At 54.3% G+C, this 22,528-nt stretch overlaps 1 protein-coding gene and 1 long non-coding RNA gene across 5 annotated transcripts in view; one reads left to right on the top strand and one right to left on the bottom strand.

Moving 5' to 3' along the window:
• The window catches only part of CACNA2D2 (calcium voltage-gated channel auxiliary subunit alpha2delta 2), a 137,913-nt gene that overhangs the window by 109,100 nt on the left and 6,285 nt on the right, over positions 1 to 22,528 (top strand). For 2 of the 4 annotated variants that reach the window (XM_079155463.1, XM_079155462.1), the window contains exons 5-31: positions 1,829 to 1,873; positions 5,269 to 5,410; positions 8,539 to 8,670; positions 8,835 to 8,892; positions 9,487 to 9,537; positions 9,658 to 9,757; positions 9,870 to 10,028; positions 10,263 to 10,370; positions 10,465 to 10,543; positions 11,128 to 11,177; positions 11,362 to 11,451; positions 11,655 to 11,726; positions 11,943 to 12,017; positions 13,096 to 13,170; positions 13,250 to 13,321; positions 13,399 to 13,470; positions 13,577 to 13,638; positions 14,446 to 14,522; positions 18,486 to 18,546; positions 20,610 to 20,707; positions 20,935 to 21,025; positions 21,117 to 21,179; positions 21,314 to 21,417; positions 21,691 to 21,789; positions 21,881 to 21,969; positions 22,161 to 22,211; positions 22,455 to 22,526. In XM_079155463.1, the coding sequence (XP_079011589.1) occupies positions 1,829 to 1,873; positions 5,269 to 5,410; positions 8,539 to 8,670; positions 8,835 to 8,892; positions 9,487 to 9,537; positions 9,658 to 9,757; positions 9,870 to 10,028; positions 10,263 to 10,370; positions 10,465 to 10,543; positions 11,128 to 11,177; positions 11,362 to 11,451; positions 11,655 to 11,726; positions 11,943 to 12,017; positions 13,096 to 13,170; positions 13,250 to 13,321; positions 13,399 to 13,470; positions 13,577 to 13,638; positions 14,446 to 14,522; positions 18,486 to 18,546; positions 20,610 to 20,707; positions 20,935 to 21,025; positions 21,117 to 21,179; positions 21,314 to 21,417; positions 21,691 to 21,789; positions 21,881 to 21,969; positions 22,161 to 22,211; positions 22,455 to 22,526 (2,247 nt within the window). Of the gene's footprint in view, positions 1 to 1,828; positions 1,874 to 5,268; positions 5,411 to 8,538; positions 8,671 to 8,834; positions 8,893 to 9,486; positions 9,538 to 9,657; positions 9,758 to 9,869; positions 10,029 to 10,262; positions 10,371 to 10,464; positions 10,544 to 11,127; positions 11,178 to 11,361; positions 11,452 to 11,654; positions 11,727 to 11,942; positions 12,018 to 13,095; positions 13,171 to 13,249; positions 13,322 to 13,398; positions 13,471 to 13,576; positions 13,639 to 14,445; positions 14,523 to 15,781; positions 15,803 to 18,485; positions 18,547 to 20,609; positions 20,708 to 20,934; positions 21,026 to 21,116; positions 21,180 to 21,313; positions 21,418 to 21,690; positions 21,790 to 21,880; positions 21,970 to 22,160; positions 22,212 to 22,454; positions 22,527 to 22,528 lie in introns of all 4 variants that reach the window. The other 2 variants (XM_079155461.1, XM_079155464.1) reach the window with 2 other exon arrangements.
• On the bottom strand, positions 5,933 to 8,527 carry LOC306670750. The gene is made up of 2 exons (XR_013766490.1): positions 7,307 to 8,527; positions 5,933 to 7,039 (listed from the first exon to the last, which is right to left on the bottom strand). It is a non-coding gene; the product is annotated as an uncharacterized lncRNA (long non-coding RNA).

The following is a 22,528-nucleotide window of genomic DNA, read 5'->3' as shown; positions in this document are numbered from 1 at the left end:
TGGGTTCTTGGGGGTGATCCAGGTGCAGGGGGGCCCCAGTCACAGCCTGAAAGGGCTCAGAGTGACCAGCCCCCGACCAGTGCCCTTTCCTGTCCTTGAAAAAGGTTTGCCTAAAAAGTTGCCGAGAGAAGCCCCAGGTTGTAATCTGCAGTCCTCCCACTGCGCCCGCCTGTTTTCATTATGAAGGGAAAGAGCATCAGAGCTGTGTTTATAACCCCCTTTTAGATAACAAATCACATTTTCTTTTCGCCTGCGAGTGTGTTGAATTGATATTTTTTTCCCCTCAGTTTAATGGGTTTGTGTGTTCAGGAATGATCTTCATCAACCGAAACTCCTTATTGTGTTTGATGTAATGTCAGCTTTCATTATGTGCTTTGGTTGGAGCCCAGCTCAGGGAAAGGCCAGGCACCCTGGAGCCTGGGCTCTGCCCCACCCCCACCTGGTCCACCTGGGCTTGTCTTCCTGAATGGGTGGGTGGGTGGTGGGTATGAGCAAGGTTGAAGATGAGAAGCTAGGTCATAGCTACAGTCCAAAGCCTTCCTTATCTCTTCCTAAGAATTATATGTATATTCAGGTCAAAGGGTTGCCAGAAAATGCCAGATGCTGCAGACACCTCAGACTCTGGAACCCTTCAAGTCATTTTTGGTCTTACATTCCTTGGGAGGTTGTAGTCATGCCTAAGCATAGTGCCAGGTATGCAGTCACTGTTCCAGAGTGCTTGGACCAAGCCAACATGTCCAGCCAGTGGCTTGTACCCCCAAAGCCCCTGGTGGGAGATAGCCTAGGACTATTCCCCAAAACATTCCCCAGCATTAGCCACAGACCCAGCACCAAGGGCAGTCACCAAGGCCAAACCCTCCCCTGGAGGCATGAGGAACCTGCGGTTCAGAGAGGAAATGGTCCAACCCTGGGGTCACACAGCAACTGGGTCCCAGCCAGGCCTTAGGCAGAGGTCTCCTTGCATGGTGCTGCTTTACTGCCAGCCCTTGGGAGTAGACCCCCATTTGCATGCAACAAAGAAACAGGTTGGGATTGCCAGGGCCATGCTGCAGGATTTTGTTGTATAAAACAGGTCTGAGGAGCACCTGGGGAGGGTGACTTGAACAGTGGCCCTGCCCCTAGAGCCCACCAGGGTAGAGTGGGGTGGCCCCTCCTGAGCAGGTGGCACTTGCTGACACCAGGCTAACCTTCTGGCGGCCTCTGTCAGCCGCGCTCAGTCCTGATTAAAGATCATTAAACATGAAATTAGCCCGTTTGTGTTACGGGTCCCCGGGGTGGCCGGTGATTATGACGTGCAGATGGCCAAGAACCCAGGCGTCAGGCGAGCAGGCATGGGCCAGGACTGGCGGGCAGCTCCGGCTGGTGAGGGCCGGGAGGCAGGAATGCAGGCAGGGCTTTGTTTTCTCCTGCTCCTGTTGTGTAAACCCCCTTGCATTTCACAACAAATCACAGATAATTAATAAGTACATGCCCATAATGAGCAGGGTTTTTAATAGAAGAAATTGGAAGATGCAGCGTCGAGTCATTATTTTGCTCTTTCCTGGGCTCGGCTCTGTTTTCTCATCTTCCTCACTCCCCTTCCTGCCTCAGCCAGCATCTCCACAGCAAGCCGGGCTCTGATTCTGCCTCCCAGCAGGACTGCAGTGCCGGCCCCAGTCCCTGAGCATAGTGGGCAGGGCCTCCTGGGCACTGACTCATCCAGCCCTAACGGGAAGGGCTGTTCTGGTTGTGGGGGACTGCTCCTGTCCCAGGCCTCTGGCTTGGGGGTCCTGGCTGTACCTCAGAAGGCACTGAGCTGTGAGTACTGAGGCCTCTCTCCCTTCACCAGGAGGAAGACATCATGTATTACGATGCCAAGGCCGATGCTGAGCTGGTGAGTGCCCCCACCATGCTGTAGTGGGGGTGGGCTGCCAGCACCACACCACCTCTTCTGACACTGTGGTGTCAGATGTAAAATGGGTGTTAAGACTCATCACTAAGCGTTCTGAGCTCATCCCTGCAGAGCTGTGGTGACTCCCCATCTCTCACAACTCCAAGACTGTGTTACTGTGGCCACTAATAGGCTGGGCTCTACTGCATAGTGTGGGGCAGGCTGTTTCTCCCACCTACCCCAGGCAGGTCAAAGCACCTCCCTCCACAAGGAAGTTCACATCCCAGCACAGAGAGGGAGTCTCTGAATATGACGAGAATAGGGGAGAGAGAGCAATGGGGAGGGCTTTCTGGAGGTGGACAGGTGGGTGCAGGCTCCAGGTCAGTACAGGCTCCCACACCCTGCCCCAGGATCAGTGCTTAGCCCTGAGCTCAGTCTCACTTCAGCTGCAGAGGTAACTCAGTTCCTGTGCCCTCTCTTCAGATGAGGCTCTGTTCAGCGCCAGTTGCACCTCTCAGAAGGGTGTCACTGGGACAGAGCCACACTGCTCTTCTGCCTCCATGTTTCTCACTGGCTCAGGTCTTCTTGGGCTGCCCTGTGGGGTACTGAGATCCCTGTCACCAAATGATTCAGTGAAAGATGTATGACCATTGGTCGGAGGTGGCTTCAGAGAAGATAGGAGTATCTGAGGAAACAGACACTTGGAGTAGAAAGTGTTTTATTAACTTGGCAAGCCCCAAGTCCTTCTAACTGGCTTCAGAGTGGTAGGGCACAACTATCTCCTCTGTAAACAGAGGTGTCATAGTAGTGCAGTCTCGAGGGACCAACCTGGGCTTGCTAGTGCAGAAGATCCAAGATCTAGTCTTCCTCTCCCAGGCCTAAGGGCCTGGGGCCTTTCCTGGGATAGGCAGGCAGTATCCCATAACACCAGGAGGTAGGAAGGCTGGAAATGGTCCCTGTGCAGGGATTACAGTGTCAGGCTGGCCTGGAGAGCCTTAAGGAGGGCAGGGGCCAAGAAGAAGCGGGTGGGCTCAAGCAGGTGTGCTTCCCCTTGGCTGAGCTCCGTGGCTCCTGGAGAAGTTGCTAAAATTAAAGCTAGAATCTGAAATTCAAATGAAGAGCGAACCTTTAATTAGACCCTGAATCTAATTTCTTACCCCCCTCGGCAGCGGGCTGTAATTTTAGCAATCAGTACATTAAATATAAACCAGGAGACTGCGGTTGCCCACCACACAAAGCCCCTGGGCTCACGGGTGGTACTGAGGGGCTCCTTGGGCAGCCTGCTACCAGGTCCCCTGCTGGGACACTCTTTACTCCCTGCTCCCAGCATCCCCCAACTCAATCAGGAACCCCAACCCCTGGTTCTCTAAATCACTGACTCTCCACCCTCCGCCCCTGGGGTCTAGGGATTGTCTAATGAGGGAGATTTACTCTGGGAAGAACTGGGCTAGAATCAGCCAGGACAAAAGCCCAGCCAGGCCCTGGTATAAATAACAGCACGCACACATTTGCTGACTCCCCTGCTTGTTGTGTTGTTTTGTTTTTTTAATCTTTGCCAGAGGTACAGTTAGAGATCTTTCTAGACCATTTACTTTTAAATTACCAGCCAGAAGGTGGGGGTGGGGGAAAGAGAAGGAAGGAAAAAGTTCGCCAGCTGATAGCTTATCAGAACAGAATCCAAATGTCACATTAGTTGGGAAAGTTGGGAGATTAAATTTTCCAGCGCCCTTCATCTGCTGCTGACATTTCAGGGGCTTTCTTCTCCCTCGCCTCCCCCTCCTCTGAGCAGAGCATGAGTGGTGCATGCCTCACAGGCCACCAGCTCCCTGCTCTGGCCTGGATGCTCAGAGGCTGCCTGCCCTGGCTTTATCCAGCACCCAAGGGCTTCTGAGGGAACCCCCACTGGGTGGGCAGAGCATGGCACATTGGGTGAGAAGCAGGGAAGGGCAGCATACAGCCTGGATTTTGCTGTACAAAATCCACCCTGCAGAGATGAAATGGGTGTTTGCTGTGGGCCTATTAGGGCCATGTCCCTAAGGTATGCAGAGCACATCTGCCTAGGTGGAAAGACAGGGTCATCCTTTCCTCAAAAGACACAGCCTGGGCAGATGCCTAAAGACAGAACACAAAGGGAGGGACCTGCCAGGACACAATGAGAGGCAGGGGAAATAGCCTATGAGACACATGGGGGAGATGATATGAGCTGAGCCTGAGCTGAGGCTGGTCACAGGATTCTCGGGGGACAGCACAGGAGTGTGTGGAGGGTTCCTCTGCTTAAGCTTCCTCCTACTGCTCTCTTCCCTGCCTTAATCTCCATCTCTCCCTTGCCTCCCCATATGGCTTTTCCCTTTCTTCCCCTTCACTCTCCATCTTCCCTCCCTGCTCGCACACCTGCACCCAAGCCTGCCCCCCACCTTGACTGTGGCATCCACACTATAGTTGCCTGCCAGCCTGTGGTGGTGGGTGGGGGTGCATGACGCATGCCCAAACTGCCTGGCCAAGAGATGCTGTAATTGGCACCTGTCAGGCGACTGCGGCTCATTTTAGAAAATCAACAGGGGCCCTTACAATCCTACTGCTAGCAGGCATAGCAGAACTTTCCTCTAGCAGTCACCAGGTCTCAATGCTAGCTCCCACCCCTGCTCTCTCCAGGTCTGTCCTCCAGTTACTCCCCAGAGCTGCCCTTACTGCAGGGGGTGGTATCCCTGTCCCAGATGGTGCTAAGGCCCAATCCATGCAAGAGATGGATGAGACCCAGTGGGGAGTGTGGGGACACAGAGCTCCTAGGATGGGCTGCCAAGGCCTCCCCTGTGATTTCACGAGGCACATCCTAATTTTTTGGGGGGGTGGGGCTACCAGTGACTGAACCCAAGGGCACTTTACCATTGAGCTGCATCCCCAACCCTTTATATTTTTTATTTTGAGATAGAGTCTCACTAAGTTGCTGAGGCTGGCTTTGAACTTGCAATTCTCCTGCCTCAGTCTCCTGAACTGCTGGGATTACTGGCATGCATCACCACACCAGGCTTCAAGGCACATCTTTGTAAGCAGAAGTCTGAGTCCTGCTCCTAAATGGCTCCATTATTTGACTCCTTCATTGATAATTGGTTTTCAAGGATATAGGGAAGTCAGTTTGGTTTTGATTTTAGAATTTGGGATTTTAGAGTTTGGCAGTAGGTAGGGTGGGCAGGGACATGTGGGAGTCTGTCACAAGCCTTCTGGGTAAGGGATCATCCATGTATCCCTCTGTCTCTTTATCTCTCTTTCTCTTTATCTCTGCAATAGCTTCTGTCCTTGAGATGCCCCTATCTCCTGGACTCTTGGTCCTCTCTACCTACCCCTGCCTGCAGGCCTATCCAACCTACTCACTTCTGAAACTTCTGGGGGGCTTTCTGCAGGATGATCCTGAGAGCGAGGATATGGAGAGGGGGTCCAAGACCAGCACCCTAAGACTGGACTTCGTTGAGGACCCAAACTTCAAGAACAAGGTCAACTATTCATACACAGCTGTGCAGATCCCCACGGACATCTACAAAGGCTGTGAGTGTGCAGAGTGAATGGGATGGTCCTCATGACCTGTCACAGGTGCAAGGCCTGCTGCCCACGTCCCTGGAGACAGAAGGCTAGTACTATCTAACTCCAGCCCTGACACCCAAGGTCATACGTGCTCACCTCTGAAACTCCCCCATATGCAGGCATCTAGCTGCTCACAGGCAGAGCCTCGTGCTAACTGTCAGCAGGCTGCAAAACTCTTTGAATTTCTCATTCCTGTACATGCATGGTCTCCAGCCCATGTGAACATGCGTGCGTACATGAAAACATACACAAACACACACACACTGTCCCCACATCTCTACATGCTGGTGTGAGTCTCTCAAAGCAGCTCCTTGCTACATACCTCCAATCACTGGACTCATTAGAAGTAACTAAGAAGGGCTGAGGTTATAGCTCAGTGGTGAAGTGCCTACCTAGCATGTGTGAGGCACTGGATTTGATCCTCAGCACTACCTAAAAATAAATAAATAAAATAAAGGTATAAAAATACATAAGTAATATTAAAAAAAAAAAGTAACTGAGAAGCTACCACACATCAGGTGGACACAGGGGCTAGGGGACAGCCTTCACTGACAGACATCCCTATTATACCACCCTGATCCTTGGCAAAGCAAAGGGATGGAGAGATGATTTCCAGAGCAATCAGAGGCAGATGTGGGCAAAGGGAATTAGGAAGAGAGTGGTTGAGATTCCAAGCCCCAGGGACAGGGTAGCTTTTCATGATGGAGAAACCCGTATGCCACAACTGGAAGGATTTGAGTTAGACATGAGGAGGAACTTCCTAAAGCTCTGGGGAAGAGGCCAAGAGTAGAACACTGGAGGGTATCTCCAGCAACAGAATTTAAGACCCTGAGGACTACTGGGTCTGCCACAGTCCTATGGTACCTATGGGGTAGCTCAGAATCCAAGGGGCCCACTGGCCTAGGGATCTTGAAGCAAAGGTGCCAGAGCTCCTGCATGGCTCCAGAATGCAGAGAATTCCCCAGAGTCCTCAAGAAGGTTTCCCCCACCCTCTGGTCAGCTAGGCCTTCTGAGCAGCCTCATGAGGAATGGAGAAGGATGCTCCACCACCCACCCCAAAGTCTGCCCAGAGGCCACCTGCCTGAGCCAGTCGAGAGGCACTATCACAGGCAGGCACACTAATTAAAACAGGAGCCACACCACCCTCCCCAGTCACCCCTCGCTACCCACACAAATTACATTTTATATGTTTTTTATTTACTGTGTCACTTTTAATTAAATCTGTAATCGCCTGCCTGAGGGGGCATGGTCCCCGTTTTCCAATTCAGCATGATCTGAGAGTGTGTGCACATGGGTGTGGGTGTGGGTGCTTGGGGTGGAGTAGCAGGCCTTTTGAGGGGTGGGGCCATTTGCATCAGTTTGTCCATCAATGAATGCATGTGTGTAGGTGTGGTCACAGGTCCCTGCAGGGATAGCACACCCAGAGCAGTGTCTTCTCTTAGCTTTTGACCTGAGCCAGGGACATTCCAGCCAGAGGGGCTTCACACCTCTCAAATGGGAAGACTGAGGTCCATTGAGGGGTGGGTATCCCAGGCAGATTCCCAAGGCAACCAAAGCTGTGTTGAAACATTGAAGACCTGACTTTAGTTTTCCCTTAAAGAGAAGAATAAAAATTGTTCAATTCACTAAGTTTCTAAATCAGGAACAGGACCATAACATAGTGTTCAATAGGTAGAGCCAACGCTAGAAATGGGTTTTGTTTTCACATTACAGTCAGTTAAGGGGAACCACAGGGACAGAGAAGGGAGTGAGAGCAAAGGAGGAAGAGCTTAGGGAGCAGACAGGACACAGCAGAGCCCCCACGCGGGGGAGCAGAGGGGAGCGCAGGGGTGGGAAGAGCCTTGAGCAATTGTAAATCACCACTCCATCTGCTCTGAAAAGAGCAGAACCTTCTCTGGTCTCACTGTGGTGGATCTTTGATAGAGAGCAAAGTGTGTATGTTGAGGGGTGATGCTGGCAGGGCTCTACCTGGGAAGAAAGGAAATGGAAGAAATGAAGGGAAGCATTAATGGTTCTTTCAGGAGGGGTAAGGATAGAGGCAGGAACAGGTGTCCCACTCCCACAGTTGTGTACCTGAGGGATAGGTTCACATGAGAACATATGCCCCATATACACATTGGGCAGATTTAGGGCTGCTTTGGTTGAAGGGTTGGGAAGCCAGTCATCTGAGAGGAGTCCTGTTCTGTGAGGGTGTGGATGGGCAGGTCTGGTTGCAGGTGTGCAACTTCAGGGATTGGGGAACGGAGGATGAGAGTAACTAGTGATAAGGGATTCTGAGAACAGGAACTGCTGGTTGCCTTCTGTAGCTGCCCAGGGGTGTGTAGGTGTACATAAGCTAGTGTGCCCCTGTGCTCATGGCAGCAGTCAGGTTGCTGGGCAGGTGGGTTTGAGAGTAAGGGGGGCAGGTCACACATCTGGCTGAAAGCACAGAGGTTAGATGCAGGTGTACCTGCTGGGGATGCAGGCTTTGTGTGTGTATGCATGTGTGCCCATGCGCATGCCCACAAGCACACATACCCATGTCAGAGCAGGATCTTAGCACTGCCCCTGCCTCCAACAGCCCCCACCTCTGCCCCTGCCTGCTCCTGGCCCCAGTTGATTAATCATGGAACTGAGTGGCTTCCAGCTTATCAGGTACCTTAATAGCTGAATAATTCCAGCCCCATCAGCAGGCCCTTAATTGCTTTCTTGTGGCTGCAGCCTGGCATGCATGCTGAGTGGGTGAGCTCCCCGGGGACCAGCCACAAGTTCCAGACAGCATGCTGGATAGGGTGCCAAGCTCACAGTTTACTGCCACCTGGATGGACCCTCTCCAGGGGCACAGGCCACAGCTGCCTGGCCTACTTTTGGGGGGCCCAGGTGAGGGGTAGGCCAAGCTATTCCTTTGACAGCTTAGACTGGATGAAGACCAGGAAGTCTTCCTGAGGGAGATGGTACAGCCCCAGCTGGGCCCTGGGAAATGAGGGAGAGTCCAGACAGGCAAGAGAAGAGGTAGATCTTCTAAGTGGGGAACTTGGGCATGAGTGTCATGGTAGTGGGTTCAGCAAGAACAGCCTAGAGCTCCCTACCCCAGCCTCCTACTTCACCCCCAGCCACTGTCATACTCAACGAGCTGAACTGGACAGAGGCCCTGGAGAACGTGTTCATTGAGAACCGCAGGCAAGACCCCACACTACTGTGGCAGGTCTTTGGCAGTGCCACAGGAGTCACCCGATACTATCCAGGTAGGTGCCAGCCATTTCCCCTGTGCACCCAGCACCCCATCTTGCTCCATCCTGGGGTGCATGGGATGGGATGGCAACCAGTGGGCTACAGTGACCCAGTCATTTCGACAAGACCTGCCTGCCTGGGTCCCTGCCCATCCCCCTCACCTTGTCTCCTCCCACAGCCACCCCATGGCGAGCCCCCAAGAAGATTGACCTGTATGACGTCCGAAGGAGACCCTGGTAAGTGAGAAGATAAGGGCTGGGCAGGACACCCCTTTAGCTCCCTACCTCTCCTGCGTGCTCCCCTCCCTCCTAATATCCAGGCCTCCGAGCAGGGCGCAGCCAGCTCTATCCAATTTTCATTTCACACATCGTTGCCACTGGAAAATGGATCCCATCACCCAGGCAGGCCTCCCAGCTGCCTCTGCTCCCCTCCCCTCTCCCCTTTCCATCCGTCACCTAGTACCCCCACCCCCTCAGGACTGAGATCAGCCCATGGGGGTGCTCCCATGGATGGATATGGCCTCTGCAGGGTTGGCCAGCCCCTGCCTTGCCCATTCCAGCCCTAGAAACCCTACCCTCTGCTCTGTCCCTCCTTCAGTGCCTTATGACTTTTCTTTCCTGTTCCATCCCATACACAGATAAGACTGTGCCCCTCATGTCATTGGCAGACAATGTCTGCTTTATTCAACATCATCTCCCCAGTGCCCTGACCCTGTCTAGCCTATGCAGTGGATGCTCAATAGAAACATGTGAATCAATATGTGGGTAAAGGAAGGAAGGACCCACAAGGTCCAAGCAGGGCTAGCCCTAACTGAGTCTTATCCTGGGCAGGTATATCCAGGGGGCCTCGTCACCCAAGGACATGGTCATCATCGTGGATGTGTGAGTGAGCAAGCTGGCAGGCAGGGTTGGAGCTGGAGTCTGCTGCCTGGGAACATCATGGGGGGAGGGCAGGAGAACATCTGGGGGTCCCTCAACATGGCCCCTGCCTGACCTCTCCAGGAGTGGCAGCGTGAGTGGCCTGACCCTGAAGCTGATGAAAACATCTGTCTGTGAGATGCTAGACACGCTCTCTGATGATGACTATGTGAATGTGGCCTCGGTGAGTGCCAAGACAGTAGGCAGGCAGGGAACTGGTTACCCCTACTTGTCCCATGCAAAAGCTGCCTACCCTGGCCAGCCTGAGGCCACTCACCACCCCACTGTCCCTGCAGTTCAACGAGAAGGCGCAACCTGTGTCTTGCTTCACACACCTGGTGCAGGCCAATGTGAGGAACAAAAAGGTGTTCAAGGAAGCTGTGCAAGGCATGGTGGCCAAGGGCACCACAGGCTACAAGGCTGGCTTTGAGTATGCCTTTGACCAGCTGCAGAATGTGAGCCCCATGGGTGGGCAAATGGGCGGCTGGGGGTGGATGAGGGTCCAGGCTTGGTGACACAGGGAAATCAAGATGGATGGCCTCGTTAGTGCCAAACAGGCAGCTTGGACAGATAGCACCATCTGCTGTGGAGAGGAAGGCCAGAGGGCCAGGCCCACCAGGGGGAGGGAGGCCTTGCCCCTGGACTAGAAAGGGGCTGAGAGCCACCTGACTCCACTCACTCCTGCCCAGTCCAACATCACTCGGGCCAACTGCAATAAGATGATCATGATGTTCACGGATGGCGGTGAGGACCGTGTGCAAGACGTCTTTGAGAAGTACAATTGGCCCAATCGGACGGTAAGACTCAGCCCAGGCTGGGGCTGCCCTGATCTTGGCCCAGAATAGGGGAGAGCTGTACTCCAGAGGCCACAGCAATAACCTCAATCCACAGGTACGTGTATTCACCTTCTCTGTGGGGCAGCATAACTATGACGTCACACCACTACAGTGGATGGCCTGCACCAACAAAGGTATCTTGTCCAGTGTCACAGCCAGGAGGCCTGCCTACCATGTCCTGCTGCCAGCTGTTCATTCATGTGTCTTTTTCCATCCATTGTCCATCTTCCCATACATGTGGCTGTACACTGCTCTGCCTATCTAGTGAGCAGGCATCTTGTCTATCTGACCAGGCATCTTTCTGCCCATTTGGCTATTTGTCCATTGTCCATCTGTCTTCCAGTTTGTTTGCTCCTGTATCTGTTTACTGATCAGTTCATCTCTCTGTGCACCTGGACCTGGCTGCTAAGTGGCCCCTGAATGTCACAGCCATCCTAGAATGGGCTCCTTTCTCCACCCTGTCTCTGCCCCAATCCCCACCCCTACTCTGCTTCCTTAGGCCCCTATTATACTCAGTCCCCTTCCCTAGCATTGGTCCCAGGGACAGGGCGGTAGAAGGGAACATAAAGAGATATGAGTTTTGAGTAGGTGATACCAAAGAGAGAGGAGCCTGAGGGGCAAATCAGGTCCGCAGACCTACCCCAGGGGGGCAGGACCCTCTGTGCTATGGGTCCCTCAGTGCCAGGCAGGCCCATCTCTACCTCCCCTCCCTTCACAGGTTACTATTTTGAGATCCCATCCATCGGAGCCATCCGCATCAACACACAGGTGAGACTGTGGGGGAGGCCACACCTCCCAGCTCCTGGCTTCCCTGGTCGCTCTATGCAGTGAGATGCTGTGAGATGAGAGCGCCCCCTGGTGATAGCTGGGACACAGTCCCGAAGCAAGGGGAGGGAGAAGAGGGAGAGTGAATTGGGAGGAGCACTGGTGACCTCTGCCGCCCCCTCCCCAGGAATATCTAGACGTGTTGGGCAGGCCCATGGTGCTGGCAGGCAAGGAGGCCAAGCAGGTGCAGTGGACCAACGTGTATGAGGATGCACTGGTAAGGCCTCTGGGCAAGGAAGGGGACCTGGCAGCCTTCCACAAGGATCTGCCCAGGGATCAAAACCCTTGAAGTTCTCCCTAATAGGGGTTAACAAAGCAGAGGAGAAAGAGTGGTGACCTGTGCCTGAGCCCCTGCTCTGAACACTTGGGATCAGGACAGGAGTGGCCACAGGAGACACCACCTTCCTCCTCTCCCTTCAGGGATTGGGATTGGTGGTAACAGGGACACTCCCTGTTTTCAACCTGACACAGGATGGTCCTGGGGAAAAGAAGGTAAGGTCTCCACTGGAGAAGGATTGGGCATGCCTGGGGAGGTAATGGCATGGCCTTAACAGGTCTGGATGAAGGAGGGATAGGGAAGTCTTGCAAACTGGATGGAACAGCTGCCTGTGAAATCATCTGGTAGTTTTGGGTATGGGGCCCTGTGGGATAGAGGGGCTCCCCCATGGAATGAAGCCCCTTACAGATTCCCCATGCCTCTACTCTCAGAACCAGCTAATCCTGGGTGTGATGGGCATCGATGTGGCTCTGAATGACATCAAGAAGCTGACTCCCAACTATACAGTGAGTGTCCACCTGTCCATCCACCCTGCTCTGCCTCCCACATGAGCACAAGCCTGGTTCAGCAGAGTAGACTGATGGGGATCCCAGTGCCTCCATGGAGACCTCTGAGTTGAGGGAATGAGGGCGATTTCCTGAGGAGGTGACCTCAGGCTGAAGTCAGCAATCTTCTGTAAAGGGCCAGGTTGTGAATATTTTAGACTTTGCTGGCCTAAATACCCATTTTATACTCTGCTGTTGTACTGTGAATGCAGCCACAGACAAAACAAGCACATAGGCATAGCTATGTTCCTATATGGTTTTGTTTGTGGATACTGATTTATGAATTTCAGATCATTTTCACATTTCATTAGATAGATTTTTCCTTTAATTTTTTTCAACTATTTAAAAACATAAGTCTTTCTTAGCTCACAGCCATGTAATATCAGACAACAGGTCAGACTCAGCCCATGCACAGAGAAGGGCAGTGTGGTTGGCCCAGTGCCTGTAGTTAAAGAACTATGGAAGAAGTAAGAGGTGGCACATGTGTGACAACATCCTTAAACCTGAGCCATATGAAGCCCCTGTTTGACCCTGAGAGGGTAGGTGCTGTGGCACGGGCCTTCAGGTACAATTAAAAAACTGTATCAGACTTAAAACCTGGGTCCCTGGTCCCTCTCATTCCTACTTCCCTTCCACCTGGAGAGGAAGCTCCAGGCCTGCAAGATTCTCAAAAATCTCCCCCTTGTCCTATGCTCTGCTTAACTGAAGATAAGGCACAAATCAGAGGCAGTAGTGGGAGGGCAAGAGCAATACAAGAGCAGCAGCCTTGTGGGCTCTGGGGAGGCAGAGAGGTCAGGCTGGCTGACAGCTCCATGGGGACTGCAGGGGGTCAACCTTGGCATGGGCTGGTTCATTAGGGGCACCCAGGCCCAGGCATGGCTTGAGAGGCAGGGTAATGGCTGGGAGGCAAGTGGGGGCCCTTGGTCCATAGCAGGCAAACAGCAGCCCTCCGCATGGTAGAGGCAGAATGGGGAAGAGCTCTAGAGCCCAATCTCTGTCCAGTCCTTTGGAACCTGAGCTCCCCAATCTCTACCCCCAGCTTGGAGCCAATGGCTATGTGTTCGCCATTGATCTGAACGGCTATGTGTTGCTGCACCCCAATCTCAAGCCTCAGGTGAGCCGGGTGGGCGGCCTAGAGGAAGAGTAACCTTCCAAGATGGAGATACCTAACTGCCTGTCCTGCCTCCCCGCAGACTACTAACTTCCGGGAGCCTGTAACTCTGGATTTCCTGGATGCAGAGCTGGAGGATGAGAACAAAGAGGAGGTAAAATGAATACAGGGAGGACAGATGGGGAGGCATGCCCAAAGAGCAGAGGAGGGTCATAGCTCTGGCTCTTCCAGATCCGTCGGAGCATGATTGATGGCAACAAGGGCCACAAGCAGATCAGAACATTGGTCAAGTCTCTGGATGAGGTGAGAAGGCAGGAGAGTGGGGACAGAGAGTCAGGGTGGGTACCTTCCTACCCCCCATAGACCCCAGCCTACTAGCCCAAGTATCTGATGTGGCCTCCTCTCCCAGAGGTACATAGATGAGGTGATCCGGAACTACACCTGGGTGCCTATAAGGAGCACCAACTACAGGTGAGTGGGCCAGGACTGGGCAGGCAGAAGTATGGGGTGGCCCCAGAGTCTGAGCCCAGCTGCTGCCTCCCAGTCTATCCCCAACTCCAGTCTGTTGTGACTATCATCCCAGTGGGGTACCAGCAACCAAGGCTCCTCACTACTCACCCTGGGATACTAGATCCCCCAGTCCCCTAAGGGGCTCGCTCCCTCAGCCCCTGAGGAACAACCAGGAGGTGCTGGGAGTTCAGGAAAGAGAATAAGACAATGCATCCTCTTTTCACACCTGCCTAGAGGGCATCCCTGGGTGTCCACCCTCAGAGTATCATCTCCACATATTCAATGCCTGCTCTCAGTCAGCATCATAGCCCCAGAGCAGTTCCCCTTCAGGTCAGCATGATTGGCATAGGTTATCCTCTGAGTGAGTGCATGTGCCACACAACTGGTCCATTCTGAAATATCAGGGGCATCTTCATACCCCAGGCCCAGCCCATGACTGCCCCTCACCACAGCTGTGCAACCTTGCCATTAGCTGGGTCTAAGATAGTGTCAGGGACTGCAGCCCCCACTCCTTGGGGATGGCAGCCCTCACCTCTGCTGCTAGGGTGCTGGGGGAGGCTACTGAGGGTAAGGATTTGCTTTGGGTCTGATTGTTTATAGACCTCTAGGAGAGTTGGGGGTGTGGAGGTTCAGTGTTTCCAAGGCAGGGGAAGAGGGGCTCCCTGGGCTCGGGCCTCTCTGCCCAGCTCCAAAGTCATGGGGAGGGGTGTGCCAGAATGGCTCCTCTCCCCAGCAGTGACCTGCACTCCCCCTTCCCCACCTCCCCAGCCTGGGGCTGGTGCTCCCACCCTACAGCACCTTCTACCTCCAAGCCAACCTCAGCGACCAGATCCTGCAGGTCAAGTGTAAGTGGCCCGGCCCCTGCCTGCGCCCTGCACCCCTGCCTCTGCCCCTGCACCCTGGCCGGCCCCAGGCAGCATAGCCAGCCATGCTTGCTGGCAAGGCAGCCCCTCCTGCCCAGTCTGCCCAGTCCCTGGCACCCGAAGGCTGGGGCCCTGCCCCTGGCCTTCAAAAGTCTGTGGAAATCTGCATGCTCGCCTTTTCTCAGATTTGGTTCCAGACCATTCTCTCATGGTTTCCGTTGAGGTTTCTGTTTTTAGTTTCTCCTACTCCGTGTCTCCCCTCCATAGCCTGCCTCCCCTGAATACCCTTGGGGGCTGCATTCTTGAAAGACACCCCCTTCTCCTCCCCTCTTTTCCCTGTTCCTGGCTCAGTTTTCTACCCCCTATGGTGCCACCTCCAGGTCTCTCTCCCTCTACCCACTCCTCCCCTTCCTCACTCAGGTCCTGCTGTCCCTCATCTTCTCTCACCTCTCTTCATCTTGTGCCACTCTCATTCTCCAACCTCCATGCACCCCAACTTCCTCCTTACCTTTTTCTCTCCCTCCCTCCTTTCTCCCTCTGCATTTCCTTTTCCCTCCATCTTCTCTTTCCCCTCCCCTGTACCTCCACCTCCTCTGTCACTCTCGCTTTCTAACCTCTCCCTTCTGTTTGCTTCATCCATTTCTCCCACTTTCCCCCATCCCTCTCTCCAGCACCTCTACTTTCTCACACTCCCTTCAGTCTCTCTCCCTCTGTCTCCACCCTCCACCTTTCCTTCCCCACTCTTGGCCTGCTCCCTTCTCCCTTCCCTCCTTTCCTTTCTCCTTTGCCCCTGCTTCCCCTCTCCTCCCATTTCCTCCCTTCCCCTCTCTCCCTCTCTCCCCCTCCACCCTCCTCTCCCATTCCTCTGCCTGTGGCTCCTCCCTGCATGCCCTGCTTACCCTGGGCCTCTCAGAGAGGCATGGGTTTCAGGCTTGGCCCCGCCTGCCCACCACCCGAGGTCACTGGGAGGGAGGCTGGGGCTCCGGCCCCACCGGGCGCCCCCCACCTGCCTGGCCGACTGGGGCTCATCTCCTTTGAGTTTTCTTGCTCTCTCTTTCTCTCTCATGTCGTTTTTTTGCAAGAAGTTTCCTTTCGGTATGATGATGAGACACAATATTTTCATTCAAACAGCCATTGAATAAAATATTGTTTGTGCCCCTCCCCTTCCCCTCCCCCTTTTCGTTTGTTTTTGTGTTTGTGTTTTTGTTTTCCTCGCTTTCTCTCTTGGTGGACTGTCCCAGTGCCAATCAGCAAACTGAAGGGCAAGTATATTCAGAACCAGTGCACCCTCCTCTTCCCCACCCCAACCCCTCACGCCCCTGCTTGCCCCCCTCCCTGCCCAGGACCAGCCACACCCCTGCCCTCCAGGGTTCCCTTCCCAGCATCCCCTTGGTTCCTCAGTTCTTGCCTTTCCTCTGATCCCTAAACCCCTCTTAGAGCCAGTGGCCCCTTCCCTGGGCCTGCCTGCAGAGTGTTCTCCAGAGTTCTGAGGGTCAAGTCCCTTCCTTGTACTCCTTGCTCCCTGTGGGAAGGCCTCTCCCTCCCCTCACCTTATCTGTCCCTCCAAGACAACTCAACAGTGGGGACAGGGCTGGATGCCTCTCTGCCACCTCCCACCCAGCAGGGCAGGACTTGAGATGCAGGATACAAGTCATCCCTGCTTCTGAGAGGCTTATGTGAGGCTATCAGAAAGGATCAACCCCACAAGGCTCCCTCTGGGACAGTTCTCCCTCCTCTGATCTCTGCCAGTGGATCCAGAAGCTGGCAGCCCTCTGAGAATGGAGAAAGCAAGGCTCTGAAGCCTCATGCCCTTACCCTGGGACAGGAAGACACACAGGGTAGACAGCTGGACCACCAGAAGAGCAAGGCTCACCACCATCTTGGGAACTGGCCTTGGTGCTGAAGCACCCCCCCATGACCAGCCACACCCACTGCCCCCACTACCACCACCAGGCTTGGCTAAAGCCCTTTGACTCAGTGCTGCCCTGGGTAGTCACTTTTCCTGGGGAGGACCAGCAGATGTGGAAAAGGTCTTCTCCTTGGGGCAATAAAGGAAGACTCAAAGACTGGAAACCTGGCTAGGCACAGAATGGGATCTGTCTGGACCCCAAGGCCAGCAAAGGAGCTTAGAGAAAACCAGGCTAAGTGTGAAGAAAAAGACTGTGGCACTCCAAAGCATCCAAGCCAGAGAGACTTCTGGAAAGGTGGGTGGTGAATTCCCAGGTCCTGGCAGAGAACAGAGTAAGTGAGAGGACAGCACAAGGTCTCTGCCCCTACAAAAAGAGCTGCCCTCTCAGGGAACACTTGGCAGATGCAGCATGGGGAGCTACGGGGGATATCCCCTGAACCTGGAAGCAGGAGTCCCCAAGTCACCCTAGGGGACCCGACCTACCTTGTTCAGCAAAGGGAATGCAGCCACCCCAACTGACCTGCTGGGGAGGCGGGGGCATAACCAACTCCTACTGACTTGAGTTGTCTTTTTCTCCTTGTCTCCCACAACCCACCCAGTGACCCCAGAACTGCAGGGCCCTAGTAACCATGACAACCATAGCATAGTATCCCTTCCTGCTCCTTCTCCCTCCTTTTTCTTTCTCCTCCTCCCCTCCCATCCCCTCCCCTTTCCCCTTTGGCTTGTGTCCAAACCCTGCCTCACAGTCCTGTCAGAAAGGAACAGTCCAACCAGTGACTGCCCAGCCCCTCTAAGCACCCCAAGTCTCCCCAGAACCTTGCAGTGCATCGTGGGAGTACTTGAGAACAGGGAAAATCCCTCTTCTGTACAAATAAAACCCTAAGGACAAGAGAGTTCGTGATGTGGGTGAAGATAGGATAGGAAGGTGGACAGCCCAGAGTGAGACAGACTGAGAGCAGAGGGAACCCTCCCAGATGCCAGACGCAGGGCAGCCAGTCCAGCTAGGCAGGAGAGATCTGAGGCCCTGTGGCCACATCCCCAGGTTTACTCACAAACCCATACAAAGGCACATACATACACACACACACACACACACACGCACACATGTTCACATGTTCACACACATGCACAGCTCATGAGACCTTGGCAGTGGCCCAATTGGTGGACCCCAGCATTCCTCCTTGGCTCCTCTGAGCCCAGACATGCCTAGGAAGGGAGGAGACCCAGCCCTTCTTCTCCACTTGCCCCTCATGCCCCCAGTCCAGTAAAGTGAATGTTAAGTTTCTAGCAGTACCCCTAGCCCCTTACAGTGCAGAACAGTCCCTGCACCCTGAGGGTCTCCATGCAGCCTCCTGTCCCAGAAAGAACCCCACCAGACCCCCACGATGCACTGCAGTCCACCTCCATCTACCCACACCGTCTCTGGTTGGACTGTCTGTGCCCGTGAGAAACCCCCTCGGTTTGGCCATGTTGATGCCTGACACAACAAAAGCAAGACCTACTAAAACGCAAACAGCTGCGGCTAAGAAAGAGAGATAAAAATCCGCAGCCAAAAGCCAATTCCCTTCCTCAAAGTCTCTTTGGAGGCGAAGGAAGCTTAGCATGCGGTTTTTTCCATTATGGATGTGATAAGAGTGAGACTGGCGCCTCCCCCAGACCATGCATATATATAGCAGTGTGTGTATATATATGTGTGTGTGTGTGTCTGTGTATATGTGCTATACAGCAGTATGGAAGCATATACAGCCACGCCAAGGGACTCACTGCCGACAGAGGACCAGGCCCGGGCAACATATTGGCTATAACTGCCCTCTCCTGTGATGCTCTAGTCTCCACAGGCCCTCCACTCCTCCCTACCTGCCCATCCCTTTTCTCTGGCTCAAACCTGAACGTGGAAGTGGCGGGTTCCCTCTTTGCTGGTGTCTCCCCTTCCCTTAAGCTGCCCTCTCCCCTGCCCCTCCAGCCCAATCAGCTCTGAGCCCCCTGGCCTCCTGCCTCCCCAGCCCCCGCCGGATAACCCCCCGTTTCTGTTGCAGATTTTGAGTTCCTGCTCCCCAGCAGCTTTGAGTCTGAAGGACATGTTTTCATTGCTCCCAGGTAGCTTGCGTGTGGCCTTGCTGAGGTGTGCTCCCCAACCCCAACTGCCCCCGGCCCCGCCTCCCGCACTGCTGCCTGGAGCTGTGTGTGTCTGTGTCCTGTGCAATGTCACCCCCAGCCCCCCATACATAGCTCGGTATGTGTGGCTGTATGCATACCCAGGCCATGAAGCCGCACCAGGCAGCAGTGGCCAGTGACCCCACAGCCCAACTCCCGACAGGCCTGGGGCAGGAGGCCTCTGGACTCTCTGCTGACCTTCCCTGCCCTCCCAGGCCACCAGGAAGGAGCCACTTCAGACTTGGGCTGGCTGTCTGCAGCACACCCCTTCACGGGCAGCTGCTGCTCTGGTTTGTGGTATCCTGCCCATGCCCCCACCTGCACCCCATTGTTGTCCTGTGTTGATGTTTGTTTGGGTCTGGGGGCTGAGCCAGCCAGAGCCCCTGTCAGCAGTGCCGAGTCCAAGTGTGATGGCTCATGAGGGGTGAGGAGGAGTGGGAGGGAAGGGAGGGGCTTTCAGGAGTTGCTCTGGCAAGTGAGGTGTTAGGGCAAGAACAGGCCCAGGCTAGACCATCCCTGAAATACACACTCAGCACGCACACACGCATCCTCTTGCCCATACCCTCTGCCTTTGGCTCACATCTGAGGAGACTTGCCCACCCACCCCAGGTGCTCAAGCCCTCTCTTGTGACCAGATGAGGGCAGGTGGGTGCAGCAGACAGACACAGGGGCACTCTTAGGCACCACACGGGGGCTCTGGACACTCCTAAGCTCCACTGTGTATGCACGTGCGTGCATGCACCCACAATTCCGTGACTTTCTCTGTAGATGTGTGTTTGTGTCATGAGTCATTGTACATATGTGTAAGAGTCCAAGTATACATATGGGGTGGGCTCTGTGCATTAGTGACAGTGGGAATGTGTGGAAAGGCCTGTGTGACTCCTGTGACCCAGAGGAAGCTCTCTGAGGGAAGGGATCATGTTTGTCTTTGTCACCTCTGTATCTTTGGCTCCAGAGAGCTCAATCAATGAATGTCAGGTGAGTGAATGAAATGAGGACATGCATATTGTGTTTACCATGTATCCTGAGCACAGCTGTGGGGGTATCACTTTAGGTGTTGTCAGGTGTGACCTCCAGGCACGGAGACACAGGGTGTGCACCACACAAAGGCTCTGGAAGCCAAGGAGTGAGTGGGAGGTGAGACCCAATCCCAGGTGCCCTCAGTAAGCTATGGGACCCAGCACTGCCTGGGGAAGTGGCATGTTTCTTAAATCCCCACAGAGTTACTTCCATATAGGCCAGTGGTGACAGGAGTGTGAATGAAGGATTGAGCAGGATTAATGGTTCTATCAGGGTAGAAGTACTGCTTGCCAAGACTTCCTAGAGAGCAGAGCTTCAAGCAGGCCATGCAATACCCCACAGCCCCCATGTTTTCTGGACCCAGAGTCTGATCCCAGCAAGGCCCTTGAAGAGGTGAGGGATTTGAACTCCATAGGAAGAGTATTCCAGGCAGGGGGAACAGCCAGTTCGAGGACCTACATGTTCCCACTGACTTCCTGACACCTCTGTGAAGTGATGAGAAAAAAATGAGTCTCAGGGACCCTGAATGTGTGTCCAAAGGTGCACAGCCAGGAAGAGGCAGGACGAGGTCTCAGACTCTGGAGGACAAAGGCCAGTACTGGTACTCAGTGCCATATGTGCCCATGGAAACTCTTTAGGGCATACAGGTGGACAAGCCAGCCACCAGATATGTCCTGAGGCCTTCAAGGTACACCATCTAGGTCCAGTTATCCAAGAGAGATGGGAGGTTCTGCAGGGCCAAACTCAGGAGAAAAAAACCTGCCAGGGTGGAGAAAGCAGACCCCCATTCTTGTGTTGGCTCTGCCTGCCCCAACTCAGGCTTGTCAGCCTGCAGGCATGTAGGAGCCACAGCCCATAAGAACACATGTCCCTCCCTAAGGCCTAGGCTTCTCAGAGAATGGCTAGGCAGGCCTACTGGGAAGCCTTGACCCCACTTCCCTGATCAGTCCCCAAAGCCCACTCTTCTTGCCCCTCCCCACCCCTAGAGAGTATTGCAAGGACCTGAATGCCTCAGACAACAACACCGAGTTCCTGAAAAACTTCATTGAGCTCATGGAGAAGGTGACTCCAGACTCCAAGCAGTGTGAGTGTCTGGTAGCAGGGGAGCTGGATCTGGGAAGAGCCCAGGCAGCATGGGGGTAGCCCAGAGGAAACTGGAAATGGGGCAGATGTGGAAACATAGGCCCAAACCCCAGGCAGGGCCTGGGCTAGAGCATAGGGAAGGCTCCTCGTGGAGCCTTGGAAATGGGGGCAAGGGAGGACAGGAAGCTGCAAGAAGACACCCCCTCTACTCCTACCCTTCTATTCCAGGCAACAACTTCCTTCTGCACAACCTGATCTTGGACACAGGCATCACGCAGCAGTTGGTGGAGCGTGTGTGGAGAGACCAGGATCTCAACACGTATGCACCAAGCTATAGGGGCAGGAGGCTGGGATGGTCCCAGAGGCCCTGGCCCTCTCCTCCCTGTGACCCCACCTCCCTGCCACCCCAGGTACAGCCTGCTGGCCGTGTTCGCTGCCACTGATGGTGGCATCACACGCATCTTCCCCAACAAGTAAGTGACCTACCCCACTACCCAACTCCTTCCCCTGTCTAGGACCTTGCCCCTATGCTGCTGCCCAGAAACTTTCTTGAACTTCTGAGTCTGCTGTCCCCCACAAGCCACCCCTTACCCCTCGAATGTTCCAGGGCAGCTGAGGATTGGACAGAGAACCCCGAACCCTTCAATGCCAGCTTCTATCGCCGCAGCCTAGATAATCATGGTTATGTCTTCAAGCCCCCACACCAGGATGGTGAGTGTCCATTCAGAGTGCCCAGCAGCAGGTGGGAAGCTCCAGTTTCCCTGGCTACTCAGCCATGGCAAGGTTTTGCTCTGTGAGCCCCCTTTCAAACCTGACAACAGCTGATACTGGATCAGACATGAAGAGAGGGATAGGCTGTGTCAAACACTATGCTGAGTGTTGGGTGCTTTGACTGGCTCAGACCTGGGTTGGTAGGGCCCAGCTTGGAGCAGTCAGTGTGGCTGCCAGCCCCCACTCCTGACTGCTCTACCCACACCACCCCAGCCCTATTAAGGCCATTGGAGCTGGAGAACGACACAGTGGGTATCCTCGTCAGCACAGCTGTGGAGCTCAGCCTAGGCGGGCGCACACTGAGGCCAGCAGGTGAATGCCCAGGACACAGGTGGGGAAGGAGGCAGTGGACAGGGTGTTGCTTAGGCAGGTAGCACTGATGGCCCTTTGCTCTCCCCAACAGTGGTAGGTGTCAAGCTAGACCTAGAGGCTTGGGCTGAGAAGTTCAAGGTGCTGGCCAGCAACCGTACCCACCAAGACCAGCCACAGAAGGTATTTGGGGAGGGGAAGGGGGAGTAAGACCAGAGTCCTCAGGGACCTCTGCCAAGCTATCTACTCAGGGGTGGCTTCAATACCTACAAGAAGTCAGGGGCTACTACAGATGGCCTGGAGAACCAGATATATGAGGGTGACAAGAAAAAGAAATACTGGTGGGCACCTTACAGTCTTCATTCTCTGCCCAGCAGTGCGGCCCCAGCAGCCACTGTGAGATGGACTGTGAAGTTAATAATGAGGTGAGTGTGCCCTGACGCTGCCCTGGACTCCAGTTTCCCCTACTCCCATACTTTTTGGTCCCAACTAAAACTTCTAGCCCATCCCTTAGCCTCAGCACTCCTACCCTGACTTGACAGCCTTACCAGGATTAAGGAAATGGTGCCTACCCCCACCAACTCTGAACCACTGGAGTACTAGGGCTTGAAGTGAAAGGTCTGAGGCCCAGCCCCTCTCCATGTTCTTCCCCCTTCCCTACCATTCAGGACCTACTCTGTGTCCTTATTGATGATGGAGGATTCCTGGTGCTGTCAAACCAAAACCATCAATGGGACCAGGT

The sequence above is a fragment of the Sciurus vulgaris genome (assembly GCF_902686455.1).
Source record: "Sciurus vulgaris genome assembly, chromosome: 10".
Lineage (NCBI taxonomy): Eukaryota > Metazoa > Chordata > Mammalia > Rodentia > Sciuridae > Sciurus > Sciurus vulgaris.
Note: the sequence above shows the minus strand (reverse complement) of the source record. Positions and strands in the feature narration are given on the sequence as shown.